General features: G+C 36.1%; 1 protein-coding gene across 2 annotated transcripts in view; it reads right to left on the reverse strand.

Annotated features, from left to right (window-relative positions):
- HACL1 (2-hydroxyacyl-CoA lyase 1) overlaps window positions 1-18,422 on the reverse strand; it is a 38,656-nt gene that overhangs the window by 15,147 nt on the left and 5,087 nt on the right. Inside the window, exons 3-10 of one of the 2 annotated variants that reach the window (XM_044252498.1) lie at window positions 17,727-17,767; window positions 17,026-17,106; window positions 15,243-15,315; window positions 13,050-13,127; window positions 11,978-12,072; window positions 10,078-10,190; window positions 7,609-7,744; window positions 4,816-4,921 (exon numbers count right to left, since the gene is read on the reverse strand). In XM_044252498.1, coding sequence (XP_044108433.1) covers window positions 4,816-4,921; window positions 7,609-7,744; window positions 10,078-10,190; window positions 11,978-12,072; window positions 13,050-13,127; window positions 15,243-15,315; window positions 17,026-17,106; window positions 17,727-17,767 — 723 coding nt within the window. The remainder of the gene's footprint in view (window positions 1-4,815; window positions 4,922-7,608; window positions 7,745-10,077; window positions 10,191-11,977; window positions 12,073-13,049; window positions 13,128-15,242; window positions 15,316-17,025; window positions 17,107-17,726; window positions 17,768-18,422) is intronic. The other variant, XM_044252499.1, reaches the window with a different exon arrangement.

Here is an 18,422-nt window from a genome sequence, read left to right on the forward strand (position 1 = left end):
ATAATAGTAGGGGACTTTAACACTCCCCTCACTGAAATGGACAGATCATCCAAGCAAAAGATCAACAGGGAAATAAAGGCCTTAAATGATACACTGGATGAGATGGACATCACAGATATATTCAGAACATTTCATCCCAAAGCAACAGAATACACATTCTTCTCTAGTGCACATGGAACATTCTCCAGAATAGATCACATCCTCGGTCCTAAATCAGGACTCAACCGATATCAAAAGATTGGGATCATTCCCTGCATATTTTCAGACCACAATGCTCTGAAGCTAGAACTCAACCACAAGAGGAAGTTTGGAAAGAACCCAAAAACATGGAGACTAAACAGCATCCTTCAAAAGAATGAATGGGTCAACAAGGAAATTAAAGAAAAATTGAAAAAATTCATGGAAACAAATGATAATGAGAATACAACGGTTCAAAATCTGTGGGACAAAACAAAGGCAGTCCTGAGAGGAAAATATAGAGCGGTACAAGCTTTTCTCAAGAAACAAGAAAGGTCTCAGGCACACAACCTAACCCTACACCTAAAGGAGCTGGAGAAAGAACAAGAAAGAAACCCTAAGCCCAGCAGGAGAAGAGAAATCATAAAGATCAGAGCAGAAATCAATGAAATAGAAACCAAAAAAACAATAGAACAAATCAACCAAACTAGGAGATAGTTCTTTGAAAGAATTAATAAAATTGATAAACCCCTGGCCAGACTTATCAAAAAGAAAATAGAAAGGACCCAAATAAATAAAATCATGAATGAAAGAGGAGAGATCACAACTAACACCAAAGAAATACAAACTATTATAAGAACATACTATGAGCAACTCTACGCTAACAAATTTGACAATCTGGAAGAAATGGATGCATTCCTAGAAACATATAAACTACCAAAATTGAACCAGGAAGAAATAGAAAGCCTGAACAGACCCATAACAAGTAAGGAGATTGAAACAGTCATTAGAAATCTCCAAACAAACAAAAGCCCAGGGCCAGACGGCTTCCTGGCGGAATTCTACCAAACATTTAAAGAAGAACTAATTCCTATTCTCCTGAAACTGTTCCAAAAAATAGAAATGGAAGGAAAACTTCCAAACTCATTTTATGAGGCCAGCATCACCTTGATCCCAAAACCAGACAAGGATCCCATCAAAAAAGAGAGCTATAGACCAATATCCTTGATGAACACAGATGCGAAAATTCTCACCAAAATACTAGCCAATAGGATTCAACAGTACATTAAAAGGATTATTCACCCCGACCAAGTGGGATTTATCCCAGGGCTGCAAGGTTGGTTCAACATCCGCAAATCAGTCAATGTGATACAACACATCAATAACAGAAAGAACAAGAACCATACGATACTCTTAATAGATGCTGAAAAAGCATTTGACAAAGTACAGCATCCCTTCCTGATCAAACTCTTCAAAGTGTAGGGATAGAGGGCACATACCTCAATATCATCAAAGCCATCTATGAAAAACCCACCGCAAATATCATTCTCAATGGAGAAAAACTGAAAGCTTTTCCGCTAAGGTCAGGAACACGGCAGGGATGTCCATTATCGCCACTGCTATTCAACATAGTACTAGAAGTCCTAGCCTCAGCAATCAGACAACAAAAGGAAATTAAAGGCATCCAAATCGGCAAAGAAGAAGTCAAATTATCACTCTTCGCAGATGATATGATACTCTATGTGGAAAACCCAAAAGACTCCACTCCAAAACTGCTAGAACTTGTACAGGAATTCAGTAAAGTGTCAGGATATAAGATCAATGCACAGAAATCAGTTGCATTTCTCTACACCAACAACAAGACAGAAGAAAGAGAAATTAAGGAGTCAATCCCATTTACAATTGCACCCCAAACCATAAGATACCTAGGAATAAACCTAACCAAAGAGGCTAAGAATCTATACTCAGAAAACTATAAAGTACTCATGAAAGAAATTGAGGAAGACACAAAGAAATGGAAAAATGTTCCATGCTCCTGGATTGGAAGAATAAATATTGTGAAAATGTCTATGCTACCTAAAGCAATCTACACATTTAATGCAATTCCTATCAAAGTACCATCCATCTTTTTCAACGAAATGGAACAAATAATTTTAAAATTTATATGGAACCAGAAAAGACCTCGAATAGCCAAAGGGATATTGACAAAGAAAGCCAAAGTTGGTGGCATCACAATTCCGGACTTCAAGCTCTATTACAAAGCTGTCATCATCAAGACAGCATGGTACTGGCACAAAAACAGACACATAGATCAATGGAACAGAATAGAGAGCCCAGAAATAGACCCTCAACTCTATGGTCAACTAATCTTTGACAAAGCAGGAAAGAATGTCCAATGGAAAAAAGACAGCCTCTTTAATAAATGGTGTTGGGAAAATTGGACAGCCACATGCAGAAAAATGAAATTGGACCATTTCCTTACACCTCACACAAAAATAGACTCAAAACGGATTAAGGACCTCTATGTGAGAAAGGAATCCATCAAAATCCTTGAGGAGAACACAGGCAGCAACCTCTTCAACCTCAGCCTCAGCAACATCTTCCTAGGAACATCGCCAAAGGCAAGGGAAGCGAAGGCAAAAATGAACTATTGGGATTTCATCAAGATCAAAAGTTTTTGCACAGCAAAGGAAACAGTGAACAACATCAAAAGACAACTGACAGAATGGGAGAAGATATTTGCAAATGACATATCAGATAAAGGACTAGTGTCCAAAATCTATAAAGAACTTAACAAACTCAACACCCAAAGAACAAATAATCCAATCAAGAAATGGGCAGAGGACATGAACAGACGTTTCTGCAAAGAAGACATCCAGATTGCCAACAGACACATGAAAAAGTGCTCCATATCACTCGGCATCAGGGAAATACAAATCAAAACCACAATGAGATATCACCTCACACCAGTCAGAATGGCTAAAATCAACAAGTCAGGAAATGACAGATGCTGGCGAGGATGCGGAGAAAGGGGAACCCTCCTACACTGTTGGTGGGAATGCAAGCTGGTGCAACCACTCTGGAAAACAGCATGGAGGTTCCTCAAAATGTTGAAAATAGAACTGCCCTATGACCCAGCAATTGCACTACTGGGTATTTACCCTAAAGATACAAACGTAGTGATCCAAAGGGGCACGTGCACCCGAATGTTTATAGCAGCAATGTCCACAATAGCCAAACTATGGAAAGAACCTAGATGTCCATCAACAGATGAATGGATCAAGAAGATGTGGTATATATACACAATGGAATACTATGCAGCCATCAAAAGAAACGAAATCTTGCCATTTGCGACAACATGGATGGAACTAGAGCGGATCATGCTTAGCGAAATAAGTCAAGTGGAGAAAGACAACTATCATATGATCTCCCTGATATGAGGAAGTGGTGATGCAACATAGGGGCTTAAGTGGGTAGGAGAAGAATCCATGAAACAAGACGGGATAGGGAGGGAGACAAACCATAAGTGACTCTTAATCTCACTAAACAAACTGTGGGTTGCTGGGGGGAGGGGGTTTGGGAGAAGGAGGGTAGGGTTATGGACATTGGGGAGGGTATGTGCTTTTGGGTAAATTGGAAGGGGAGGTGAACCATGAGAGACTATGGACTCTGAAAAACAATCTGAGGGGTTTGAAGTGGCGGGGGGGGGTGGGAGGTTGGGGTACCAGGTGGTGGGTATTGTGGAGGGCGTGGCTTGCATGGAGCACTGGGTCTGATGAAAAAATAATGAATACTGTTTTTCTGAAAATAAATAAATTGGAAAAAAAAATCTAAAAAATAAAAAACAAAAAAACAAAAAACAAAACTAATAGGCAAGGGGCGCCTGGATGGCTCAGTGGGTTGAAGTCTCTGCCTTCGGCTCAGGTTGTGATCCCAGGGCCCTGGGATCGAGCCCTGTGTCGGGCTTTCTGCTCAGCAGGGAGCCTGCTTCCTCCTCTCTCTCTGCCTGTTTCTCTGCCCATTTGTGATCTCTGTCTGTCAAATAAATAAATAAAATCTTAAAAAAAAAAAAAAGGGAGAAGACATCAATTGTAGCTGGGTTATCAAACACCATACACAGTCTCTGTAGGGAAAACAGGTTCATATTGCACTACATAGGCAGCACCTTCTTTCATTTTTTTTTAAAAAGATTTTATGTATGTATTTGAGAGAGAGAGATAGCAAGAGATAGAGCATGAGCAGGGGAGAAGCAGGCTCCCCACCAAGCAGGGAGCCTGATGCACGGCTCAATCCCAGGACCCCAGGATCATGACCCAAGCTGAAGGCAGAGGCTTAACCCACTGCGTCACCCAGGCAGTACCTACTACACCAATAAGGAAAGTGGCTTAGAAAGAGAATCATAATGATATAAGAACCATTAAAGGGAGGTCAGAGTATATTCCACTCTGTTTGGTGACAGGTAAAAGCAGCATTTAGAGATTTCCAATCAAAGGCCATTTGAAAGATCTGGCATCTAAAAGGACAACTCCAATCTCTAACCAAGCTGAATGTTTTGTTCTAACCTACCATTCCACTTAAACCCCTTTGTGTACCTTTAAATATACTTGAGCTATGAAGAAGATGCAAGTTTTGCTTTTCAAACTATTTAAAACTTGATTTTGAAAGGTTTTCTGGTTAGAAGCAAAGCAACATATTATGTTTCATAGGCTTGAAAATGCAGCTTACTTTGGTACCTGTAATTGTATTAGACAATTCATAAAAATCTACAAAAGCCAAGAAAAAAGCAGAGCTGATCATAGCTGAGGATAACAATAAATCACAGATAGCTCTGATTTTAAATCTCTCTGCTCTGAGTACCTGGATAAATTTCACATCTGGCTGGTATCTTGGAGGCAGTCCAAAGTGCAAAATCCAATTTAATCTGGCACCAAATAATACAATTACATCAGCAAATTGCAAAGCCCTATTAAAAAGAAAGAATCTGTTATAATGCAGAAAGTATATCTACATTTCTGATTTGAATTATTCTAAAATTAATTTCTAAAGTACCTGGAAAAGTTAAATAGTCTAGAGCTTATTTTATTTTAGCCTTCAGAATCAGCTTCTAGGGTAAATTTGATCTTTCAAACCAAAATAATTATGAAACCATTCTATTTAAATAGTATTCTAAAAGATGAAAGAAGAAGAAAAATATTATAAAACTATACCTATTTCATTGTTTATTACTTTTTTATCATTAAAAATGTAGATAATTCTCTGTAAAACAGAAAAAGCATAAAGAAAAAGAACTTCAACCTATAATACTATCAACTTAAAAGCTATTATTAATAGCCTGGCATATTTTCATCAAGTCTTCTTTCACCGCAAGTATATTTTTACATAGTTGAACTCATTTGCTATAATACTGTCTCATGTACTTGTGCTTATTACAACCATCTTCATCATTAGGTTCTTCTTAAAATTTTTATTTTTTCTAAGTTTTATTTTACTTTTTTTAAGTAATCTCTACATCCAACTTGAGACTCAAACAAACTAGTCTGAGATCAAGAGCTGCATGTTCTTCCAACTGAGCCAGCCAGGCACCCCTTAAATATAATTTTGGAAGGCTATATACTTTGCAGAACATATATACCAAATTTATTTTAACTTTTCTCAATTTCTGGATAATTTATAAGTACTAGGTTACACATCCTTTTTTTTTTATATGTTTTATTTATTCATCTGAGAGAGAGAAAGAGAAAGAGAGCTCAGGCACAAGTCAGGGGAGGGCAGAGGCAGAAGGAGAAACAGACTCTCCTCTGAGCAGGGCCCCATGAGCCCAGCATCATGACCTGAACCGAAGGCAGACACTTAATTGACTGAGCCACCCAGGCGCCCCTGGGTTGCACATCCTTATGCTTGAATCTTTTTTTAAAAAAATAAACATATAATATTAATTATGTTTGTATAATAATATAATATAATAATTATATATTATATATATTTATCATTTTTCAGGCAAGAGGAACCAGAAAAGGGGTCCCTGTGGTCTGTGAAGGGTATGGGAAAAGTCCAGTATTCTTTTTTTTTTCTTTCCTTTTCTTTTCTCTTTCCTTCCTTTCTCTCTCTTCCTTTCTTCTCTCCCTCCTTCCTTCCTCCTGCCCTTCCTCTCTTTCTGTTATTTGCCCCAAAGACAGTTCTGTTTGTGCAGTACTATAAGGCAGTGGCAAGAGACTCCTAGAAAGGATGGGTGTTGGGGGGTGGTCAACCTAGAGAGAAGAGAAAATAACTTTCTAGTTCTGGGACTGAATCGGCATATGTCTGGGGCTCATGCTTGGGCTGTACATGTGCACACAGACCCAAAGGAACATAGCAAGGGCTCTGAAGCTGAACTGACCCTGGACCTAATGCCTCTAGCAAGACAGAAAGACAGACCTTGCAGTCTGAACTTAACCAGGCTAATTGTCTGCTAAAACAAACAAAGTCAACATTCTACAGGATATGTAAATATGACCTAGAATCTTAAAACATAATACTTACAATCTAGGATATATTCCAAAAATATTCAATATGCAAAAGAACTAGAAAGATGTGCCCAATTCTCAAAAGAAATGAATAGACTCCCATTCTGTGATGACCCAGATATTCAAACTAGTAAACAAAGGCTTTAAAGCAGCTATTATAATATGCTCCATAAAGTAAACAAAAATACTCTTGAAATAAATGAGAAGATAGACATTCTCAACAGAGAAACATAAAATATAAGACAAAAGTATTGAAAATAACTAAACAGAGAACATAGCATAAAGTATCGAGATGTCAAATCACTATGTTGTACACCTGAAACTAATGCACCATTGTATGTCAACTATACTTCAATTAAAAGATAAATATAATAAAATATAATAAAAATAAAAAGAATACTTTGTATAAGAAATTTCTAATAGGGGTGCTTGGGTGGTTCAATCAGTTAGGCATCCAGTGCTTGATTTTGGCTCGATCATGAGATCAAGTCCCCTGTCCAGTTCCACATTAGGCATGGAATCTGCTTAAGATTTTCTCTTTCCCTCTCCCTCTGCCCCTCCTCCCTGCTCACTCTCTCTAAAATAAATAAATAAATAAATCTTAAAAAAAAAAGAAAAGAAATTTTAATAAGCTACTTAAAGATAGAAAAAAAAAAAGAGAACTGTACAGATATTAATGGACCTATGGGATAGTATCAAAATGTCTACTATTCGCGTTATCCCAGGAAAGGAAAAAGAGATTGGTGTAGAAAAAAAAATCTGAGGAAAAATGGCCAAAAACTATAAATGTAGTGAAAGATACTACTTTACAGACTGAAGAAGATCAGAGCACAGGATAAACTAAAAGAAAACCATACCCAGATACTTAATCAAACTACTGAAAACCAAAGATAAAGGAACATCCTGAAAGCAGCCACAGAACATATTACATACAGGGGAGCAGAGATTCAAACGACTACAGATTTCCCATCTAAATCCATGAGGGTCAGAAGGCAGTGGACAACTTTAGAGTGCTGAAAACTCTAAAAAGAAACTGGTGTGCTTAAAATAACATTACAGGACTTCCCCTAGATTCATTAAAGTCACAAAATAAATTAGCCCAAGATCTGCCAAGCTATTGTTCTTTAAACTCTAGTATGCTACGCACCTGGATCTGGCAGCGCTCACACAGTATGGGTGGTTATCAGGGATGACACCCTTTCCCATGGGGGTGGGCAGAAATGGTAATTTACACTGCTCCACCAATTTCCTGAGAGCCTCCTCTGCATGGGCATAAGCAGCACCTACAACCAATGCAAATGTATTAGACAAGTCAGTTATGCTCCAGGCACTGTGACTCTTAAAGCAACTCACATGAATTTCCTTTCAGAACTTCTCAGAGAATCTCTTGTTTATACAGGGCTTGCTCACATTCAAAACAAACTGTGACTATGGTTTTTATCTTTAGTATTTTAAAATGTTTAAGAAAACAACAGGGCTAACTTCCTCCTCCAAAATAGTCTCAATTATTCTGAAGGATGTCTACTACAAAACAAAAGTTGCATCTCTTCTCTCTTCCTGCTCTCAATTGTCTGTCCTATGGTTCCTACTGAATTACTACTCACAATTCTTTAAATACAATATCTTTACTGACCAGCCCAGGTGGGCAAGGAAGGACTTTGCTCTGACAGAAAGAGGCCCTCTCTAACCTCACACGTTGTTCCCTACCATTAGCTAACCCGGACTGCACGGAAATTCTAACAAGAGACATTTAGTTCGTGTCAGATGAAAAATAGCTTTTTTTCATCCAGAAAGTTTCCTTGTATTCTCTTTCTTGCCTCAATATCTTTGTCCACCCAGTTCTCTTCCTGGACTTGTCCACTCAGTGACCTATCATCCATTTTCAAGGTGTAGCAGTGTTATCTCTTCCAGAGAGTCTTTCCATTCTACCTACACAAATAAATTGTTGCTGCTTCCCTTGATAATCCACCTCACCCTCTCTATACACACCACATATGGGTACACTGCACTTATTTGTTTCTAATATATCTCGAGGTAGGGACCGTTATTCCTCTATATAGCTTACAAATGTTTTCTGTAATCCCTGCCTTACTGTAAGTACTCATCAAATATGGGGTAAAAGAAGAATGAAAACTAGCATCTACTGGGTTCCTTCTACCAATCTTATTACTTAATCATAACCACTCTGTTGAAGTTAGTATCTCTGTTTTACAAGTGAGGTAACTGAGACTCAAAGTAGTTGTTTGCCAAAACCACAGATCTAAGATAGCATATAGCTGCATTCGACTCAGCTCTGACTTGGGTTTTTTTTTCTGCTGTCCACCATTTTCATTAAAATTATCTTTGGTTTCTATATAGTTAGTTCCTTAGTAGTTGATAATTGACTAGCAGGGTCATAGGTGACTCAAGGCCCCCTCAGTTCAAGAACATATAATGGATATTAAAATAACTTGCTGGGCGCCTGGGTGGCTCAGTGTTAAGCCGCTGCCTTCGGCTCAGGTCATGATCTCAGGGTCCTGGGATCGAGTCCCGCATCGGGCTCTCTGCTCAGCGGGGAGCCTGCTTCCTCCTCTCTCTCTCTCTGCCTGCCTCTCTGCCTACTTGTGATCTCTCTCTGTCAAATAAAATAAAATCTTAAAAAAATTAAAAAAAAATAACTTGCTGACAGGAGTATAGTATTTCCTCTCTTAGGAGAGAACAACTTGACAATAGGTACCAAAAACCTTAAGATATGAATTAACTTTTAATTTAATTTTCTTTCTGGGAATCTATCATAAATCCTAAATATGGAAAAAGCTTTAGCACAAACATGTCTGTCATAGCTATACTAAACAAACAAAAAAAAACTGGCAAAGTTTTTTTCAAGTATCTTTAAGTATCTCTCAGTGAAGTATCTCTCAATGAAGTTTTGGTATATACATGAATAGACCTTAAAATTATATTTAGGTAAAAACTTAAGACTATGAAGAAACGTTACAATATTAAATGAAATAATTAGAATATAAATAAAACTGTCTATATGGTATGATCACAATATATGAAATATAGATGCAGAAATGACTAGAAATATTACATGTTAAAAATAGTTATCTTTTTTTTTTGAAAGAGAGAGTGCAAGTGAGGGAGGCAAGAGGGGCAGAGGGAGAGAAGGAGGGAGAGAGGTTCTGCTCCACGCCCAGCACGGAGCCCTATGTAGGGCTCAATCTCATTACCCTGAGAGCATGACCTGAGCCAAAATGAAGAGTCAGACGCTTAGCCAACTAAGTCACCCAAGTGCTCCAAAAATAGTTGTCTTTGGATAAAGGGATTTCTTCTTTTTAATCATCTGTGTTTTCCAGTATTTTTATAATGATCAAATATTATTATTATAATTGAAAAAACATTTTACACATAAGACTGAAGAAACAGAATGGGTGATATCTCTTTAAAAGAGCAAGATCTCTGGGCATTCTAGAATAATTCTATGATTTTGAAATTACTAACTAATCCTACATGAAAATAACTCATACGCCAATTTCAAATATTAGATATGTTCGTAAATAATGAAGATAATTTCTAAACAGAATCAGCATTCTTTCAATGGCATAGCAAGATTTAGAGTTCCATTCACTGCTACCTTTCCCGATGATAAGAAGGGGCCGTTTGGCATTTCTAATAACAGATGCTGCCATGTATACAGCAGAGGTTTCTGCCATACTGACAGGAGGGGGCATGCAGCACTCCACGTACCTGGAAATAAAGAGGCCAAGTTTTAAACCTTTTACTATGAAAATACCAAATATCTAAAAGGTAGGGAAAAAAATAGTACAATAAACTCCACATACCCACCATGTAGATTCAACAACTAATATTTTACCACATTTGCTTCACATACACACACCCACATGCATATAAATTTGTTTCCTGAACCATTTTAAAGTGAAGCATAAGCAGTTAAAAGCTTTTCCATGCAGCTCTAAAAGATAAAGACTTTCTCCTATATAACCATAATGTCCCTACCATACCTAGTAAATCAAGTTACTCCTTAATACCATGTAAAAACCAATCAAATCAGTAATTCATTGACAGGAAATTTTGAGTTAATGGCTCTATATTGTAGTAATAGTTGTTGTTGTAAGAACAGTAAAAAACATACTCAGAATCAGTGTTTAACACTATATGCTATTTAATCTCATTTAATTTTTCAAAGCAATGAGGCCAGGCACTACCATTATCTCCATTTCACCATTGGGGGGTGGGGAAGGAAACTCAGAAAGTAACTTGCCCAGGGTCCCCAGATGGTATGTGGCAGAGATTGAACTGACTTAGGTCATTCTGTCTCCAAAGTCCATGCCTTTAACTAACCTCACTGGGAGAGTCAGGATTTTAGAAATACAATATGCATTAGGAAAAAAAATTTAAAACTGTCATAGTTAAGTATTTCTGGACGTCTTCATTTATTTTAATTAATAAACATCACACACTGTACAAAATTTGAGCATATAAAACAAAAAAAGACATTCCCTCTTTACAAAAATTTTATCTTTTTTAACTTTTTAAAAACATTTTATTTATTTGAGAGAGAGTGTGTGAGCATGGAGACAGAGAGGCAGAGGGAGAAAGAGATTCCCCACTGAGCAGGGAGTCCTATGTGGGGCTCAGTGTGGGGCTCGATCCCAGAACCCTGGGATCATGACCTGAGCCAAAGGCAGATGCTTAACTGACTAAGCCACCCAGGCACCCCAACCTTTACAACCATTTTAAAGAAGGCTTACAGAGTTAATTTACCAGAGATTCAGCTCTGCTTCCCTCCCCCCCAGTAATACTTTGTCATGTTCAAGTATTATGCAACACAGATGTCCTTTTTGTCTGACTCTCACAACGAGAAACAACTCCTTGGTATACTGAATATACAGAAATGCACACTGTCTCTCTGCAGTCACTAGAGAACCACTTGGTCCACAATAGCAGTAATAAACTAAATGATACCCAGGGTGATGTCTTAACCTAAATATCTATCCTTATCAGAGGCGACTTAGATACCAGTGAAAAATGCTTCTTATACTTTTTATTCGCTCAGTGTTTATTTAAGGAATAAAGGAATATGGAAACTCAGAGTAACACCCGAGTTGGAATATTTTTAAATCACAGAAACAGAATGAAAGACTAAAATTTTCTATGCTGAGTCCTAAATAATTTTTCATTGGTAATATCATCTCTTGGTTGACCCTGTGAAGACACTGAATAACCTCTACCACATTAATGGGGATGTATTACTTACAGCCTCTGGAAGAATAATTTCAAATGAGTGTTCAGGAAGCTCTAGTATTTGACTTAAAAATTAACCCCCAAATAATTACTAAATATACCATTTTAATTAGAGAATTAAACCATTTGGCCAGGATTTAGTTTAATCATTAAATTGTCAAAAGTTAAAACAAATGAAGATTAACTTATAAACTTCCAGGTAAATTGTTAAAAAGGTAAACATTTCAATAACACAATTAAGAAAGAACTCCAGTGTAACTATTACTTACTTTACAGAATTCACATTCACTTGTAAATTCACAAAATCTGCAGGTATGTCAACATAACAAGGACCTGGACGACCATAAATACTGCTTCTCACTGCCTAAATTTATTACAAATGGAAGAAAATATTTTAAAATTCTCAATCTTTATCACATAGTCCACTCAGAGACAATTAAAAATTGTGAAAGGAATACAATTTTAATATTTTTTGGACATCCCTAGTTGGAGAAATAAACACTTTTCACTAAAATTGAAATGCCCTCTATTGACTGCATATATTTCAAAAGATATTTTTGTTTAAAAGAGGAGCGATAAGAAAGAAAATACTCACTAGGGTTTTAAAATTCATGTCTTATTACACGTTAGTCTTAGAAGTTATCCACCAGGCTCTTCCTGCCAAGGGTTTATAAATGTGCTCTTACTTGCTTCCTAGTCCTAATGACTTGGCTAAGTTTTCAGAAACAGTGATATTATCACATGTGTCAAATGGTGTCTGTAACACATGGTTTTGCAACAGCTCAAATGTAACTCCACATAGAAATGTTGGTTAACTAAGATTAATTTATAATAAGCTGTTTAGGCAACTAAGACATGGTTTTATAAGCATTAGTACTAATTTTCAATATTAAACTTTTGCAAAAGCACAAGAGAAACATTATTTTATTTATAAACATTTTTCATTTTAGCTTTATCTTTATTTTTCTGTAGAAAAAAATTTAAAAACTGAAGTAAAGGAGAAACTTTTTTCAAAAATGATCTATTTTATGTTTCTAGAATTGACAACAAACATTAAAATATAAATAGCTCTTTAACACTATCATTTTTTAAAGATTTTTATTTATTTATTTGACAGATAGAGATCACACATAGGCAGAGAGGCAGGTAGAGAGAGAGGAGGAAGCAGGCTCTCGGCTGAGCAGAGAGCCCACTGAGCCACCCAGGCGCCCAACACTATCATTTTTGACTGCCTGAATATATACCAAATTGTTGCTCATTCTATGGAGAATACAAATAACACAGATATGAGCAACTGAGAAAAACCAGTTAACTTAGAGGACTTATAATTAAGTTCTTTACCTTTTCGATAATAGAGGGAATAGTTTCTATGCTGCTTGGCCGGGCAGAGAACTTGGTATATAATCTACAGGCTTCAACCTATATGCAGAAAGAAAATCACTTAAAATTCAGCTCACAGATCATATTACTCTTAAGAAGGAAAACAAAATGTTAAGTCATTACTTTTTACTATGTGTACTGAAAAGACGAAGAAAGTACATTACCTGGACTGTTTCTTAAAGGCCTACACATAGCACAATCAAATTTCTGCCTCAGGATGATTTAGGAAGTAAATCAAAACAAGACACCATTTTCATTTCTCAGACTGGCAAAAATGAAATACTGATAATACATAGCATTTACCACCATACAGGAAAGCAGGCATTCTCCTCAGCTGCAGGTGAGAGTATAAATGGGAAGGGAAGCTGATAATGTCTGCTAAAAATTAAAATGAGCATATCCCTGGACCCAGAAATTCCACAGTCAGAAATACAAAATTTCACCTGCTTCATCTTGTTACAATTATAATCTATCCTTATTACATTTCTGCCAGTTTTCCTGTTATGTATTTTACTACTACACTATTTGGGATGTCTCAATTCAGCAGTGCTATTTTTTTTCACTGTTTATTGTACTCTGAAGCAATATATAGAAACGGTGTCTCTTGATACTTTTTGGTATAAAAGTTGGTAGTCGTAGTCCCATGAGCATGACAAAATTAAGATTTTCAGTCTATTCCCAGTCATGCCATCTAAAGTATTTTCTCAAAAAAAGATACTTGGATTTTAAATCAAATCAGTGATTTTCTCCTTACATTTTTAATTTCATCTAATAAACTTTTATTACTTTCCTTTTCAGGAAAAAATATTTATTTGTAGTGGACATTATCCTCTGCTTTCTCCTCATCTGTAAAGTTTTTGTAGTAAGTTTAAATTTCCTTTTAAATTACTTAGCTGCTCTGCTTATTTACCATGGTTATTTATTGTTAACTAAGTAAGTGGAAATACCCTTTTTTTTTTCTTTTAAGATTTTATTTATTTGATAGAGAGAGACACAGCAAGAGAGAGGGAGTAGAAAAGGGGAGAAACAGGCTTCCTGCTGAGCAGGGAGCCTGATGCGGACTGGATCCCAGGACCCTGGCATCATGACCTGAGCTGAAGGCAGAGGCTTAATGACTGAGCCACACAGGACCCCCCTCAATTGCCTTTCAAGAGGATAAAAGTACAACTTTTGAATCAACCTATAAGGAGATCTAGTATTTTACAATAATTTAAGTTATAGAGAAAATTCTATGTTTATATTCTGAGGTTCTCACAGTGACTTCTGTAATAACCAACAGACTTTACCTAAGGTTTTAACTTTGCTCAGAACTTTGTGCTAGAAATGTGAAAATATTTTCTTAAGAGTTGATCATTCACTCTCACCTTTGCTTTCTACACCTATTCTTAAAGCTGTAGCGTTTTGTTTTATACAACTATTTATGAAGACCTCTGTAATACTGTAATAAATATATAGAAAAAAGTAAAAAAAAGAAAAAACAAGAAAAACAAACTACAGCATTTTGTTGACAAATTCTTTTCAGTTTTTAGAAATTTTTAAATACTTTCCTTCAGCCTTCTAAAATAAAAATGAACTTGTCCAGAGCCTACTAATAGTCATCTTAGGTAGGATTCTTCCTCTCAACTTTTTACTTCTCTAAAGTTTGACAGGTATAGTCCCACACCATTTTTATTCCTGCATCTTGACTCTTTCAGACCTTACTTTCAAAGTAGACTCTGAAAGTCTTTTTCTTGGAAGACTGCTCCTAAGCAGAGCCTGAGCTCCTGTAATATGCACACTGAGACTGTCTTATAGTTAAGGAACATTATCTATAAATTACCTCAGGTACCTCTATTTTATTTTAATTGTTTATTTTGCAGATAGGAATTTTTATTTCTTCTCCATAAATCTTTTTTTTTTAAGATTTTATTTATTTATTTGACAGAGAGAGAGATCACAAGCAGGCAGGGAGGCAAGGCAGAGAGAGGAGGAAGCAGGCTCTCTGCAGAGCAGAGAGCCCAATGCGGGGCTCGATCCCAGGATGCTGGGATCATGACCTGAGCCGAAGGTAGAGGCTTTAACCCACTAAGCCACTCAGGCGCCCCTCTTCTCCATAAGTCTTAATAGCATACATTTATGCTACTAAACTCTAAGAAAAGTTTTAGAGTTGGGTACCTGTGGAAACTCCTGGAAGGCTCCCATCGTTTCCTGACTTCTTTCAGAAGAACCGCCAATCACAATCAAGGGCCTGAAATAGTCATTGTTTTAAAAGATTACTAAGATTAATTACAGATGAGATTGACATGTAAAATACTCAAGAGAGTGCCCAATTAATAATCAGCCATGTATGCTGAGAGAGAGAGAGATTTCATTTTCCCTTCAAAACTACAGATTAGGGGCGGCACTTGGGTGGCACACTGGGTTAAGCATCTGTCTCTTGGGTTTGGGCTCAGGTCCTAATCTCAGCTCTTCATTGGGCTCTGTGATGGGTATGGAGTCTGCTTAGGATTCTCTCTCTCCTTCTCTCCCTGCCCCTCCCCACCTGCTCACATAAAACTGCACACTCTCTCTCTCCCTCTCTTAAATAAATAAATAAATAAATAAAATCTTTAAAATAAACAAACTATAAATTAAAAAAAGATTTAGGAAGCAACCTGATACAAGAGAACCCTTCCTTAATTTCAGAAAAATCTGAAATTCATAGTAAATGCTTTTCCTTCAGGTCATCCACTTTCTAAGCTCTTCTGAATGCTGATGCTAAACTTCTAGGTGTGGCGATGTAAAATAAATTTTTATGCTCTTCCCGTAAGTCTTGGGATTAAATGGAGGAAACAATTTTTTTCACACTTTCCCAAGTGAGTCTACTTGGAAATGGTGGAGTGAGAGAAATTCCTCAGCAATAAATTTCTTAAAGAAAAGATACAGCAAACTTAAAGTTACTAAAAAATATCAGACCCTAAAAGCAGGTAAGAAAGAGAAAGACTAGGAAGGATAAAAGGAAAGAAGGCAAATGGCAAGAAAGTAAACAATGCCCTTCCTACCAGGACATCAGTCTAAATAGTATCTAAATATTTAATCTTCTTTTGCACCAGGAAGTTTAATTATTTTATGCATTGACCAGAACATAACCCCATTTGCTATGATCTATGATCTATTTGGCAAAGTACCAATGGGGTAAGGGCAATGTCAAAGAGTAAGTACTAAGGAGCTTATAGAGCAAACTGAAAAAAATACAATTTCAGTTGTCTTGCTAATTATGCAAAACAAGATGAAGACCTGGATATACACTCTTACATATGGAGCTGGGGTCTTTAAAAAATAATTCTGTACTTAAGGAGGACTTGAACACGCATTCACATATGCAGAGAGAGAAAAACACACACACACACACACACACACAAACTCCAAAATGTGTGTTTTTAAAAGTTTTACATGAGTTATTCCTTTAAGCTTCTACATATAAGTTTATAAACACTTAAAATTTCAGTCAAAGATGATGTCAGATGAAGGACAATATTATATACTGTCTAGTTCCTATGAGTTAAACACAGAGCTATGCCCATATGCTTCTACATATATGTTTAGAAACACATTTTTTTTAAGGACTCCACATCCAACATAGGGCTTGAACTCATGACCCTGAGATTAAGAGTTGCATGCTCTACCAACCAAACCAGCCAGGAACCCCTTGAAACACATATCTTAATGAAGGAAGATGTTACTTGAAGAAAGTTTATATATAGGGTAGACTCAATGAGTTAATCATATGTGTATTCCCATATGCCTCTATACTTAAGTTTTCAAAAAATTCCCAAATGTTAACAGTATTTACCTCTAAGTTAGATTACTGATATTTTTTATGTTCTTCCTAATACTTTTCTAATTTTTTAATAAGGCATTCCTTCAAGCACTTGATTCCAAGTCTTCCCACCACAGATCACAAATAACAATTAATTACCAGCAGTTCATGTTTGCATTTGCCATACCACCCAAAGCGTGGATGAGACCTGGGCCAGAAACAACAAGGCATACGCCTGGCCTAGAAGCGAAACAGAATTTACTGTATTAAAAGCAGGTCAAATACAATAGCTGATTAATATCACTCTAGAAGGGAACATGGCAATCTTTCTGGACTTCAAAAGGAGGACACAGAGGTCTTTACAACTGGTAAAGCAATTATTAGAATATTTTCTGAATTATCAAAGAAACAAGGTGAAGATTATGTTAGTCTTCCTGCAAGAAAGAAGATACTTATCATCTTCACACTGTATTTCACTAACCTTTTCATATTTTGAAACTCTTTATATTTTGAAGAGGTTATATTTGAGCCCAATCAATTTAATTGCATATAAAAGCCAATTCTTAATATTGAGTATATGTTTGTGTGGAGAAAAGAGTTTAAAATTTTTTTAACAAATAAATATGTCATTTGATTTCTAACAGAAAATAATTCTGAAACGTAATGCTCTGCCTCAAAATTTTTAAATTGAATTTGAAAATGTGACTAGATGTGACTTTCTAACCTTAAAACACTCAAGGAAAAAGTATCTCCCTATAATTCAGTTTGCCATTTTATACATTTATAAAGTCATTTCTTAAGAAACTCTGTTTAAGACAGCCCTCAAAAGAAAATGAAATAAAACAAAGACTTTAGTTTACCTGCCTGTCAGGTATCCAATCGCAGAGGCAGCATAACAAGCCTACAAAGAAAAAATACTTGGACTTAAGCATTTTGGGATCCTTACAGTAAGTGCACATATAAAAATTCAGTATTCAGTAAGAAACTAGAACTGAATGGCAAAGGAGGAAGTGGAATGCTTTCAGTTTTAACAAATAATGTTCTACCTATAAATTTCAAGTAATAATTTAGGTATCTAATCTAGTTCTTAGTATTTCAAGGAACTTGTCTACTTCATCTAGTTTATTAATAATATCCTCTTACAACTCCTTAAAATCTACAGGATCAACGGAAATGTTCTCTATCTTATTCCTAATATTGGCAATTTGTCTTTTCTTTTTTTTTATTTCTCATTGGTCTTGCCAGAGATTTATCAAATTTATTAATCTCAAAGAACCAAATTTTGGCTTTGTTGTTTTTCTATATTATTCACTTATTTTCTAGTTCACTAATTTCTGCTCTTGTATTTAAAATTTTCTTTTCATTAGGATTTAGTGTGGTTTTCTTTTTCTAGCTTCTTAAAATGTAAGCTTAGAGCACTGATTTTTGCTCTTCCTCAGTAATCGATTTATTTAAAACCATTTCCTCTAAGAACTGCTTTAGCTATGACTTACAAGTTTGAAATCTTATCTTTTCATTATCAATTAGTTCAAAATATTTTCTATTTTCTGCTATGA

Source organism: Neovison vison, chromosome 6 (assembly GCF_020171115.1).
Source record: "Neovison vison isolate M4711 chromosome 6, ASM_NN_V1, whole genome shotgun sequence".
Taxonomy (NCBI): domain Eukaryota; kingdom Metazoa; phylum Chordata; class Mammalia; order Carnivora; family Mustelidae; genus Neogale; species Neogale vison.